We start from the raw sequence: 14319 nt of genomic DNA, 5'->3' as shown, positions 1-14319 counted from the left end.
TTGATCCCCTCCCCCCGTAAATTGGCATGATTATATTTAGGAGAATGATTTTTAAAGTATCTAAATTATAATTCATAGCAGAAAAGATAGGTGAAGGGTACTAAAAGAACTCTTAGCTGCATTGTAGTATTAAAAGAATGTACAGAACCTGTATCAAGCAAAAGGAAGGAAATAATACCAGAAATCAATAAAATTCATACTGGAAAAACAAGAGAACATTCATGAAACCAAAAGCTGATTCTTTGAAGAGATGAATAAAATTGACAATCCCCTACCCATACTGATAAAGTGAAAAGTAAAACTCAAATTATCAATATCAATGAAAGAGGGAATACCACTGCAAATCTCACAAATATTAAAAGGATCACACAGTACTGTGAACAACTCTATGCACATAAATTTGACAATTTAGAAGAAAAGAATCAGTTCCTCTAAAAGCTACAAACTATCAAAACTTATTCAAGAAGTGATAGATAGGAGAAACCAAGATGGCGGCATAGGTAAACACCTGAAATTGCTGCCTCGCACAACAACTTCAAAACTACAACTAAAGACAAAACAGACATCACCCAGAACCACAGGAAGGCTGGCTGAGTGGAAATTCTACAACTAGAAGGAAAGAGAAAAGCACACTGAGACTCAGAGGAGGTGCGGAAGTAAAGTGCAGAGGTACCGAGGCGCGCGGAAAGGGCTGGCAACTGAGGACACGGTTGTCTTTTTCAATTGGGAGGGAGACACAAGCTCCCGACTGCTCTGAACTCCAGTTCCGGGCGAGTCTCTGGGGACCCAGACTCATACGGGGAGAAACTGGACTGTCTGTCATCAATCGGAACTCAAGGGTGGCTTTCTCTCGGAGGTGCTTGCAGCGATTACCTCAGGACACTGAGACGCGGGGCCTCTTAGGGTAGGACTGAGGAGAAGCCATAGCTGCTTCCTCCACCCTGTTGATTCCCTGAGACCTCGCCCCACCCAAGCTGTGCGCAGAGGCTTTTGCATATGAATGGGCTGGCCCTTTGAGATCTAAAATTACCTAACAAACTGCAGCTGAGTCAGAGAGACCCAGAACATCCAAAAGAAGGCTCAAGGCCCCACAGCAGCTTGCATTGCTTCACAGCTGGGCCTCATCTGAGCACCTCCAAACCCCAAACAAGGAAGAGGAATCTGCAGATCTCTTCGTAGCTCCTGCTGGGTAGCCTCAGGCAGAGGCTAAATTAGCACCTCCTTAGAGATCCAAGAGCCCGTGTACCCAGTGGTCAGAGTGGGACCATCCAGATTACAACTCCTCAGATCCATAAGGGACACACTCAGGGGGCAGACTCAGTGAGCACCAAAGCCCCACTGAAGCAAGTCTTGCCCCATAAGGGTGTCTTCAGCACAGAAGTTCTCCCACTGTAGACACAGCTGATTCTCACAGCCAATTGGCCTGGAGGTCAATTTCTCCCAGTGATACCAACAACAATCAAGGCTTAACTACAACAAGACTGTGCACAAAGCCCACAAAGGGGTGCACCAAGAGTGTCCACCTCAGGTAATTGGGGAGGCTGAGCCACTGGGCCCTATAGGGCACCTAGCACACAAAGCCACTCTATCAACACAGGGAAGCAGCCAAAATACGGAGACAAAGAAACAGATCACAAATGACAGAAATGGAGGAAAGCAAACGACTGGATATCGAGTTTAAAACCACGGTTATAAGGTTTTTCAAGAATCTTCTAGAAACTGCTGATAAATTCAGTGAGACCCTCGAGGATATGAAAAAGGACCAACTAGAAATTAAGTATACACTGACTGAAATAAAGAATAATATACAGAGATCCAACAGCAGACTAGAGGATCCCAAGAATCAAGTCAAAGATTTGAAATACGAGAAAAAATACCCAACCAGAAAAGCAAAAATAACAAAAGAATCCAAAAATATGAAGATAGTGTAAGGAGCCTCTGGGACAACTTCAAGTGTACCAACATCCGAATTATAGGGGTGCCAGAAGAAGAAAGAGAGCAAGATATTGAAAACCTATTTGAAGAAATAATGACAGAAAACTTCCCCTACCTGGTGAAAGAAATAGACTTACAAGTCCAGGAAGCGCAGAGAACCCCAAACAAAAGGAATCCAAAGAGGACCACACCAAGACACATCATAATTAAAATGCCAAGGGCGAAAGACAAAGAGAGAATCTTAAAAGCAGCAAGAGAAAAAAAGTCAGGTACCTACAAGGGAGTACCCATACGATTGTCAGCTGATTTCTCAACAGAAACTTTGCAGGCTAGAAGGGAGTGGCAAAAAATATTCAAAGTGATGAATAGCAAGAACCTACAACCAAGATTACTTTATCCAGCAAAGCTATCATTCAGAATTGAAGGTCAGATAAAGAACTTCACTGATAAGAAAAAGCTAAAGGAGTTCATCATCACCAAACCAGTATTAAATGAAATGCTGAAAGGTATTCTTTAAGAAGAGGAAGAAGAAGAAAAAAGGTAAAGATAAAAATTATGAACAACAATTACATATCTATCAACAAGTGAATCTAAAAATCAAGTGACTAAAAAATCTGATGAACAGAGTAAACTGGTGAATATAATAGAATCAGGGGCATAGAAAGGGAGTGGACTGACAATTCTCAGGGGAGAAAGGGGTGGGGGGGTGCGGGAAGAGACTGGACAAAAATGGTACACCTATGGATGAGGACAGTGGGGGGCGGGTAAGGGCAGAGGGTGGGGTAGAAACTGGGTGGAGGGGAGCTATGGGGGGGAAAAAGGAACAACTGTAATAATCTGAACAATAAAGATTTATTTATTTTTTTTAAAAAGTGATAGATTACCTGAAAAGTGCTATGTCTGTTTTTTGGGTTTGTTTGTTTTTTTTTAATTGAATTTGTAGTTCAAAACCTGAGAAGGAAATCTGCAGTCCCCAGATGGTTTCACTGGCAAAATCTACCAAACATTAAAGAAAAAATTAACACCAATTCTGTACAATTTCCTAAGAAAATTGAAGAGGCAGAAATACTTCCCAACTCATTTTATGAGGCCAGCAAAACTCTGATATTGCAACCAGACAGAAACATCATAAGTAAAGAAAACTTCAGATCAATATCTCTCCTGAACATGGACGTAAAAATCCTCAAATATAATAAGACATCAAATTTAGCAATGTTTAAAAAGAATACGACACCACAGCCTAGTATGCATTATCTTCAAAATGAAAGGCTGATTTAATATTATAAACTTGAAAAAATACATGACAATATCAGTTGATGCGGAAAAAATATTTGACAAAATTTAGCATTCCTTTACAGTAAAAATTCTCAACTAACTGGAATTGGAAGGAGTCTTAACCTTATATACGGTATCTACAAAAAAGCCTTAGCTAACATAATAATATTTAATGGTTAAAGTTTGAAAGATATCCCGCAGCGAACAGGAGCGAGGCAAGGAGGTTCTCTCTCACTACCCTATTCAACATTGTACTGGAAGTCCTAGTATGTTCAGTATGGCAAGAAAAATAAAAGGCATACAGATTGGAAAGAAAATAAAACTGTCTTAATCACAGACAACATAATTGCCTATATAAAAGGGCTAAAGTAATTTACCAAAAAATATCCTTAGAACTTATAAGTGAGATAATAAGGATACAGGATATAATCAGGATGCAAAAAGCAATTGCATTTCTGTACCTAGGAACTGAAATGAAAACAAAATTGCCCTTTTCAACAGCTCCCCAAAATGAAGTGCTTAGGTATAAATCTAACAAAATGTTCAGGGTCTATGTGCTAAAAACTACAAAACACTGATGTAAAAAATCAAAGGAGACCTAAATAAATGGAGAGGCATATTGTATTTATAGATTGGAAGACTCCATATAGTTAAGATTGTGATTCTCCCTAAGTTGATATACAGATTTAAAACAGTTCTAGTAAAAATTCCAGCAGGTTTTTTTTGTAGATATAGACAAGCTGATTCTAAAATTTACATGGGAAGTCAAAGAAACTAGAATAGCCAAAATAATTTTTAAAAAGATGAACAAAAGATTAATAAAGTTGGAAAGACTCACACTACCCGATTTTAAGATTTACTATAAAGCCACAGCACTCAAAATGGTGTGGTATTAGTGAAGGGATAGACACTTAGATCAATGGAACAAAACAGAATCCAAAAATAGACCCACACACTTATGACCAGTCAGTTGGGGGGAAAGAGTTTTAAAAGCTGTTGTTGTTTTTTAATTAAAACTTTCTATTTTGAAATAATTTATTTTCAAAGTTTAAAATTTTTATTCTGTGACAGACAGATACTGTAAAGACAAGTATACTGGGAGAAAATATTTGCAAATCACATTTTGAAAAAGAACTTGTATCCAGAATATATAAAGAACTCAAAAATTAACAGTAAGAAAAAAGCAACCCAATTTTTTCAGTGGGTGAAAGACTTGAGTAGACACTTCAAAGAGGATGAAATGTCTGATAAGCACATGAAAAGATGTTTAACATCATTAACTTTAGGGGATGCAGTTACAACTTCAATGAGATACCATTAACAACCTATTACAAATAGCTAAAAAACAACAACCCTGAAAAAATCCAATTTGGTGAGAATGCAGAGCAATTGAAACTCCAATGTATTGCTGGTGAGAATACAAAATGGTAGAGCTATTTTAGAAGAGAGTTTCGTAATTTCTTATTACCTAACAATCCCAATGCTATGTATTTACCTTAGAAAATGAAAACTTGCCTGGCCAGTGTGGCTCCAAGGATTGGCTCCAAGGATTGAGCATCTTCACATGCACCAAGAGGTCACTGGTTCGATTCCCAGTCAGGGCACATGCCCCAATAGGGGGCATGCAGGAGGCAGCTGATAGATGTTTCTCTCTCATCTCTCTCTCTCTCTCTCTCTCTCTCTCTCTCTCTCTCTCTCTCTCTCTCTCTCTCTCTCTCTTCCTCTCTTCCTCTCTATCTAAAATCAATAAAAACATGTTTGTTTGTTTTTTAATGAAAACTTATGTTCATATAAAAACCTTTACACAAATGTTTATAGCAGCTCTATTTACAATCTCCAAAACTAGAAATAAGCCCGGTGTTGTTGAACTGGCTAACAGTGGCACTTCCATACAATGGCTTACTAATTGGTAATAAATAACCAAGCCTTTAGTACTATCAACAACATGGAAGAATTTCAAAGGCATTATGATGAAGTGAAAGAAACTAATCTTAAAAGATCATATTTGCTGTATGATTCCATTTATAAGATGTTCTGGAACAATAACAGACATTTATTGTTTGTCAAGGGTTACAGAATAAAGAGGGTGTGAATACAAGGAGGCAGCAAAGGGAATTTTTTTCAGTGATGAAATGTCTCGGGTCATGATTTTGCATGAGTAATAATTCACAGAACTATGCATAAAAAGTCAGTTTTTCTGTATTTTTATAAATGCACATGTGATCAAAGAATACACTGTTCCTTTAAGGATCCTAGCAAGAAAATAAATGGCAGAAGGCTGGAGATACTCAAACTTTACTTCATGATACACATGGTTGGAGAACATTTAACAAAATTTTATAACAATAACTTCCAAAAATGCTAATGTAGCTTTAAGTTACCATAATAGAGATACACATTTTAGTTCAAGGGAGATTTATTCCATTCTAGAGCCCACATCTTACGGAGCATTAACATATCAGTAAGGAATGTAGAATGTTTAGTGCTTCTCTTTAGAGAACTGAAAGACTATCATGTAAAAGGAAGATTGAGTTAGTGTATAGCTCCATAAAAGAGATTTTTATTTCAACATATAAAAGAAGTAGTACTGTTCAACTTAGATTGTACAGTGTGGTGTGGTGTGTTTTTGTTCTTTTTTTTCTCATTAGAAATGAAGTAAACACTAGTCAGTTACCTGTCAGGGATTGTTGAGAAGACTGCTACATTAGGTAAGAAGTTAGACCAGGTGCCCTCTAAAGATTGCTTTCTTGTCTGGCTGGTGTGGCTCGGTGGTTGAGTGTCAGCCTGTAAACCAGGAGGTCACGGTTCTATTCCCAGTCAGGACACATGCCCAGGTTGTGGGTTCAATCCCCAGAAGGGGTTGTGCAGGAGGCAGCTGATCAATGATTCTCTCTCATCTTTGATGTTTCTGTCTCTCCCTCTTCTCTGAAATCAATAAAAATATAAATAAATATATATATATATATATAGCTTTTTTTCCTTAGATTCCTCAAGTCTGAAAACATTTCCTAATTTTACTGTTAGATATCCAATACAGCTAATAGCCATCCCCAATTAATTTTTTTATAACTTTTATATTTTTGTTAGAAGTTAACCTTTTTTATTGTCAACTAATAATGTACATTTGTTTTGTTTTGTTTTCTCCAAATAGGGCACGGTAAAACAAGCTTACACAAGTACTCCAATGGTAGACAATGAATTATTACGATTGAGTCTGCGATTATTTAAGCGGAAGACTACTTGCCATGCCCCAGGACATGAAAAGACTGAAGATAGTAAACTTTCACAGTCCATTGTCCAACAGGAACTGTGTGTATCTTAAGACTGAAATTCAGTGACATTTTTGGTACTCTCTTTCTTCAGCAGTGCATATTCTTTTTCAAAGTTCTTTGGTTTCACAAGCATTAGTAGTGAGTGGCAGAAAACATTTATTAGCCATGCTAAAAGAATGAAGAAAAATTTTGATGTAAAGTTTAGACATTAGTTTTGGCTAACTCAAGATTTTACACTGTACTTAATACTCATGCAAAATAATGTGAAAGCATCTAGATTTAGTAGTTTATTTTGTACATTTTGTTAAAAGCGAAGTTTTGGAAAACGGTTGTCACTGCTCTTCCAGCCTACAAAGATTTTTATTAAATGGAGTCACTCACATGTTCTGGATTATCCCTGAGGAAACTGCAACTTTATTCAGAAACTATTTACAGAATGAATGCACACATTGTGCAATACTGTGCTGTACAGAACACTTGAAAGAGGACGCAGATCCAGCATGTCGTGTTTGTAGGCAGACCTCTAGCAGGAGGGAGCCAAAATACTTTTTTTTTTCCTTTCTAAAGTTCTAATAAAGTTACTTAATGGGTCTTTGGCTTTTCTAAATATATATGCATTGTTACAATGTATATTGAATGTTCTTGGAATCTAAATGGTTTTGTTTATTATCAGAGACTGTCTGCTATTTTTATTTTAAATAAATGTACCTTCTTTCCTTTCCTTGTTCTAGATTTACTTTGCTTTTTGGTAACCTTATTCCTGGTGTTCTGAAGCATTTGTCACCAACATTACATGCTTCTTTACACTTCACATATTTTACTGCTGAAGTCCTTATAATTGGACAGCTATAAATAATGTGAAGTTGAAGATGTTTTTCAAGTATAGCTCAGTAATACTTGAAACAAGCCAAGAGCTAACAAACCTGTGTGATCTGAGCTTTAAAATACTGCCATCAGATTTTTCAGAACAAGAACCTCATTACGTTAAACTGCCTCCAGCCTATAATATGTAAAATGATTTACTTAAAAAATTACAGTATATCTGCTGCTTTATTCAGTATGTACATATTTAACTCATGAAGTAGACTATTAGAAGAATTTGAAATAGGCTCTACACTGCAGAGTTTTGGGGGAGATAGAAATAATAACAAAGCAAACCAATCAAAATTGTAATTTGGTCATTGCCTCTCTTAGTTTTTTGTTAAAACTGTAAGCCTATGATACCTGTCTCAGTAGTTTTGTATCCTCTTCTCCAAAGGTAACCAAGTTTCTGTTCATTTCAAGAAACAATTATTTGCACTTAATTTGTGCAAAGGAAATGGTCTTATTTTTAAATGACTTTGAAAGCATATGTAAGAAAAATTTCAAACAAAATAATTTATTTTCTTGATCTAGTTTCCTTTTCCATTTAGTAAATGTTTTGAGTAAAGAAAAAAGGTAAAAAAATTTTAATGACCCTAGAGAATGGAACTTCCCTATTATAGTTGGCAATATTGTGCTCTGTAGTATAAAGATTTAAAAATCCTAGAACTTCTAGTTCTCAGAATTGTGAAATACAACAAAAATGATTTTCCTCTTTTGTCCACTGACTTTACTTCACAAGTTATTTATAGAATGAAAACTGTACATGTGGTCTCTGACTTACAATAGTTCAATTTACAATTTTTCGACCTTACAATGGTGCCAAAGCAATATACATTCAGTAGAAATTGGCTAAGTTAGGCTATGATGTTTGGGAGGCTAAATCCATTTTCGACTTAATGATATTTTCAAGTTACTATGGATTTATCAGGATGTAGCCCTCTCATAAGCATCTGTAGTTAAGTTTCCTTATACGCAAATCTGTTGCCTTTTCAGTTTGAGTATCTTTTTATGTTGTGAAGAATATTTTAGAACCATTCCTTTGTGTCCCTAGTCATAGTATTGAGAGCATTTTGTTCCCAGTGGGAATGTACTGTTAAGTTACCTTATAATTTTTAAAAGAATTCATATATTCTCTGTATTACTAATCATAGAAAGTTCTGAAGCAGATCTTTTATTGAATTTCCCATAAAACTCTTGGGCCATAATTTAAAGTCTCAATGAAATCAGTATTTCTGAAAACATCTTATAGTCCATAGATTATTTACTAGTGAAGTTAAAAGTCTATCATAATTGATGGATCAAGTTTCTCCATTTTCCATAATTTTACAACTGGACTCCAGCTGCTGGTAATAAAGAGTTATCTAAATAGAGAAAGGGCAAGAATATGTCTGAAATCCAAAATAAAATGAGTCAGTACTTACATCACTGAGTCAGTTTAATTTTCATGGACAGCTGTCCTCACCATTTAGTAAAAGGTTATACTGACTTACTATGTGAGGACAGCTTATTTCACAAAAATTTGTGTCGATAAATAAAAGTATAATATGCTGAAAAATCTGACCTGTCACTTCTCTATTTTGATCAGTAACTGCAGATTATCTTCCCAATCATACCCCATAACTATATTGAGATTTTATGGCTTAATTTTTATTAACTTGAAAGTTTGTGGAATTGGCAGACTATCCCACATTATTTCTTATTGTTCAGTCAGGTAAATATTAAGGCATATAGTACCTAAATTATTTTTTTAATTTATTTTTATTTTTCAATTACAGTTGATAATCAATATTATTTTATATTAGTTTCAGGTGTGTAGCCTAGTGGTTTGACATTTATATAATTTACAAAGTGATTTCCCCTGATAAGGCTAGTACCCACCTGGTATCACACATAGTTAATAACAACATTATTGGCTACATTTACTATGATATACTTCACTTTTCATGATTATTTTGTAACTGCCAATTCGTACTTCTTAATTTCTTCACCTTTTTTACCTATCCCCTGAACCATCCCTGCCCCCCTGTGTGGCAACTATTCTCTGTATTTGAGTCAGTTTCTGTTTTGTTTGTTCATTTATTTTGTTAAGTGAAATCGTGTGGCTTTTGACTTTGTCTGATTTATTTTACTTGGTATAATACTCTCTAGGTCCATCCAAGTTGTCACAAATGGTAAGATTTCATTCTTTAAAAATTGATTGATTGATTTTAGAGAGGAAGAAAGAGAGAAACATACCATATTTTTCCATGTATAAGATGCCCCCACTTTTCTAACCCAAAATTAAGAAATTAACATTTTAAACATGTTGCTGGTTTTTCTCTTAAGGCCTTCTTTTTTGGCATCTTAAGGAGTTCTTCCTGTTTTCTCCACTGTCTGATCATACACTCAGTGGGAGGAGGTTCAAATTGTCTCTCTGCAGCTCTATTTCCATGCTCTTTTGCATAGCTGATTACAATCGCTTACTGGTATTTATCTTTTTATTTATTGTCATCTTTATGGGCTCAGAACACTCCAGTCCCTATTGCATCTGCACACTCTCCACCTCCAATTAAAGCATCAGCTAATGTCAGTAACAATAAGACTCATGATTGGAGGAAACCTGTTTGACAAGGTATGGGAAGCTATGCACCGCACGGTTCCCTCCTTGGCTGACTTCCATGTATAAGATGCCCCTCAATTTTCAGTCTAAGGATTTTAGAACAAAAGTGTCTTATACACGGGAAAATACAGTAGATTTGTTCCATTTATTTATGCATTCATTGGTTGTGCTCTGACCTGAAACATTGGTATATAGGGACAATACTCTAACCAACTGAGCTACCTAGGCAGGGTAGCCATTCTGATAGGTGTGAGGTGGTCTCATTGTGCTTTTAATTTGCATTTTTCTGATGATTAGTGATGTTGGGTATCTTTTCATATGTCTATTGGATATATGTGTCCTCTTCAGAGAAATACCTGTTCAGGTCTTCAGCCAGTTTTTAATTGAATTGTTTGCTTTTTAGGTATTGAGTTGTCTTGGTTCTTTATAAATTTTGGATATTCATCCTTTAACAGGATATCCATAATAATAAAAGCATAATATGCTCATTAGATTGGACAGCTGAACAACCTTCCTGACATCCTTCCTGACAAAGCCGTGGCAGCGGGGGCCAAGGCAGAGGCGGTTAGGGGCAATCAGGCAGGCAGGCAAGAAGTTAGGGGTGATCAGGCAGTTAGGCAAAGGGGTTAGGGGCAATTAGGCAGGCAGGAGAGCAGTTACGGGTGATCAGGCAGGCAGGCAGAGGCAGGGGCGATCAGGCAGGCAGGCAGAGGCGGTTAGGGGCGATCAGGCAGGCAGGTGAGTGGTTAGGAGTGATAAGGCTGGCAGGCAGAGTGGTTAGGGGCGATCAGGCAGGCAAGTGGTTAGGAGCCAGCGGTCCTGGATTGCGAGAGGGGTCCCGATTGCAAGAGGGCACAGGCCGGGCTGAGAGGTCCCCCCCCCCCCCCGCACGAATTTTGTGCACCAGGCCTCTAGTGTATATATATATAATATCTTTCAATCTGTAGGTTATCTTCATTTTGTTGATGGTTTCCTGTACAAAAACTTTTTAGTTTGGTGTGGTCCCATTTGTTTATTTTTTTCTTTTGTTTTTCTTGCCTGAGGCGATATATCAAATATATATACATAAGAGAAATAGAGTTTAATGCCTATATTTTCTTTAATGAGGTATATGCTTTTGAGTATTACATTTAAGTCTTTAATCCATTTTGAACTTATTATTGTATACAGTGTAAAAAGGTGTTCTAGTTTAATATTTTTACATGTATCTGTCTAGTTTTCCCAGCACCATTTATTGAATACACAGTCTTTAGCTCATTGTCTGTTTTTGTCTTCTTGTCATAGATTTGACTATTATAGGTGTGGGTTTATTTCTGGACTCTCTATTCTGTTCCATTGATATATGTATTTGTTTTTATGCCAGTACCATGCCGTTTTGGTTAATATAGCTTTGTAGTATTAGGTAGTGTGATACCTTCAACTTTGTTCATAAGATTGCTGTGGTTATTCTATTGTAGTTTCATATAAATTTTAGGATTATTCTAGTTCTGTAAAAATACCATTGCTACTTTGATAGAGATTACATTGAATCTATAGATTGCTTTTGATAGTATGGACTTTTTAACAATGTTAATTCTAGTTATGAGCATGGTGTATGCTTCCACTTATTTGTATATTCTTCAGGGTCTTACATTTTTTTGAGTACAAGTCTTGTACCCCTTGGTTAAATTAATTTCTAGTTGTTTAATTTTTTATGCAATGTAAAATGGGATTCTTTTCTTAATTTTTTTTCGGATAATTTGTTTTTGGTGTATAAACATGCAATTCATTTTGGAATATTAGTTTTGTATGCTGCTCCTTACTGAATTCATTTATTAGTTCTAATAGTATTTTTTTTAGCTTCTTTTTGTTTGTTTGTTAATCCTCACCCGAGGATATTTTCCCATTGATTTTTAGATAGAGTGGAAGCAAGGGAGGGAGGGAGAGAGAGAGAAACATTGGCAAATCAATTGGTTGCCTCCCACTCATGCCCTGACCGTGGTTGAGGCTACAACCGAGGTACATGCCCTTGACTAGAATTGAACCCAAGACCCTTCAGTCCATGGGCTGATGCTCTATCCACTGAGCCAAACTGGCTAGGGCCAATAGTATTTTTGTTATTGGAATTTTTAGGGTTTTCTCTATATAGTATTATGTCATCTGCAAATAATGACCGTTTTCCTTCTTTCTTTCCAATCCGGATGGGTTTTTTTTTTTTTTCTTCTCTGCTTGCTGTGGCTAGGACTTTCGACATTATGTTTAATGAAAGTGATAAAAGTGGACATTCTTGTATTGTTCCTGGTTTTAAGGAAAACCATTTTAGCTTTTCCTCATTGAGTATGATGTTAGCTGTGGTTTTGTCATATAAGGCCTTTATTTTGTCAAGGTATGTCTTCTCTGTTCCCAATTGGTTGAGAGTTTTTATTTTAAATGGATGTTAGATTTTGACAAATGCTTTTACTGCATCTATTGATGTGATCATGTGATTTTTATCTTTCATTATTTTTATGTGGTGTATCACATTAATTGATTTGCAGATATTGAGCTAACCTTGTGTCCCAGGAATAAATCCCACTTGATCATGGTGTATGACCTTTTCTAATGTATTGCTGAATTTGGTTTGATAATATTCTGTTGAGAATGTTAAGGTGTTTTTTTTTAATATATTCTTATTGATTTCAGAGAAGAAGGGAGAGGGAGATAGAAAAATATCAATGATGAGAGACAATCATTGATCAGCTGCCCACCCCCCCACACCCTGCACACCCCATGCTGGGGTTCAAGCCTGCAACCCGGGCATGTGACCTGACCAGGAAATGAACTGTGACCTCCTGGTTCATAGGTCGATGCTCAACCACTGAACCACACTGGCTGGGCTGTTTCTTGTAATTTGTCTTGTTTTGCTATCAGGTTAATATTGGCCTCATAGAGCCTTTTCTCTTACATTTTTTGGAGTAGTTTGAGAAACCTAGGTGTTAATACTTCTTTGAATGTTTGATAAAACTCACCTTTAAAGCCTTTAGGTTCAGGACTTTTGTTTTTTGGGGGATTTTTGATTACTGATTCAATGTCATTAGTAGTAATTAGTCCATTCAGATTTTCTGTTTCTTCTTGACTCAGTATTGGAAGATTGTGTGTTTCTAGTAATTTATTTCTTCCAAATTATCCAATTTGTTGACATGTAATTCTTTGTAGTATTATAATTTTTTAAATTTCTGTTATATCAATTATCACATCTCTTCTTTCATAGCTGATTTCATTTGGTTCCTCTTTTTTTTTTGATGAGTCTGGTTAAAGGTTTACCAATTTTGCTTATATTTTCAAAGAAGAAGCTCTTGATTTCATTGACTTTTTATATTTTTTTTACTCATTTTTTTAAATTTATATTTTTATCTTTTTTGTTGAAAGTAGTACAGATGTACCCTTTTTTCCCCCATTGACCCTTACAGGCCTTTACCACCCTTTTGTCTGTGTCCATGGGTTATACATATATGCATACAAGTTCTTTGGTTAATCTCTTCCAACCTATCCACTGACCCCCACCTTCCCTCTGAGATTCATTAGTCTGTTCCATGTTTCTTTGTCTCTGGCTCTATTATGTTCATGAGTTTATTTTGTTATTTAGATTCCACATATGAGTGAGATCATGTAATACTTGTCTTTCTCTGACTGGCTTATTTCACTTAGCTTAATACTCTCCAGGTCCCTCAATACTGTCTCAAAGGGTAAGATATCCTTCTTTTTTACTGCTGCATAGTATTCCATAGTGTAAATGTACCACGCTTTTTTATCCACTAATCTACTGATAGGCACTTGGCCTGTTTCCAGAAAAAAACATAGAATATATAGAACATTTCAAAAATTTTCATGTCATCCTTGTGCAGGGTCTATGCTAATCTTTTCTATATCATTCCAGTTTTATAACTTTACTTATTTCTTGTCTGATCCCTATTATTTCCTTAACTAGAGGCCTGTTGCAGGAAGATTCCTGCAAGAATAGGGCTTCGCTCCCGCCTCTGCTGCCTCGGCTCCCTCCCGCCTCCCGCCACCTCCTGTATCCTCCCGCTGCTGCCTACCGCCTCCTCCCACCGCCTCCCGCCACCTCCCACTGAGCGCCGCCACACGCCAAAGCGCCCCGCCCCCCGCCGCGCCCTGGCTCTGCTTCCACCTCCTGCCTCTGACGCCTTGGCTCCGTTCCTGTCTCCGCCGCCTCTACTTTCCTCTCTTCTGCAGCGCTTGGCTTCCTCCTACGTTGTCTTCAGTCTTCGCTCCCAGCCGCTATATGCAAATTAACTGCTATCTTGGTTGGGTTAATTTGCATATAGTCACTCTGATTGGCTGGTGGGCATAGCGAAGGTACGGTCAATTAGCATCTTTGTCTTTTATTAGTGTAGA

General features: G+C 36.8%; 1 protein-coding gene and 1 pseudogene across 10 annotated transcripts in view; one reads left to right on the top strand and one right to left on the bottom strand.

Moving 5' to 3' along the window:
- ZC3H13 (zinc finger CCCH-type containing 13) overlaps positions 1-7203 on the top strand; it is a 137288-nt gene extending 130085 nt beyond the window's left edge. For all 10 annotated transcript variants that reach the window (XM_014449515.2, XM_014449510.2, XM_006083588.3 and 7 more), the window contains one exon: positions 6362-7203. In XM_014449515.2, the coding sequence (XP_014305001.1) occupies positions 6362-6532 (171 nt within the window). In that variant the 3' untranslated portion in view covers positions 6533-7203. The remainder of the gene's footprint in view (positions 1-6361) is intronic.
- A 6560-nt stretch (positions 7204-13763) lies between these two features.
- Positions 13764-13857, bottom strand: LOC111824676 (annotated as a pseudogene).
- Between the last annotated feature and the right edge of the window lie 462 nt (positions 13858-14319).

This window comes from Myotis lucifugus, unplaced genomic scaffold, assembly GCF_000147115.1.
Source record: "Myotis lucifugus unplaced genomic scaffold, Myoluc2.0 scaffold_7, whole genome shotgun sequence".
Taxonomy (NCBI): Eukaryota; Metazoa; Chordata; class Mammalia; order Chiroptera; family Vespertilionidae; genus Myotis; species Myotis lucifugus.
This window is presented reverse-complemented; position numbering and strand designations above follow the sequence as displayed.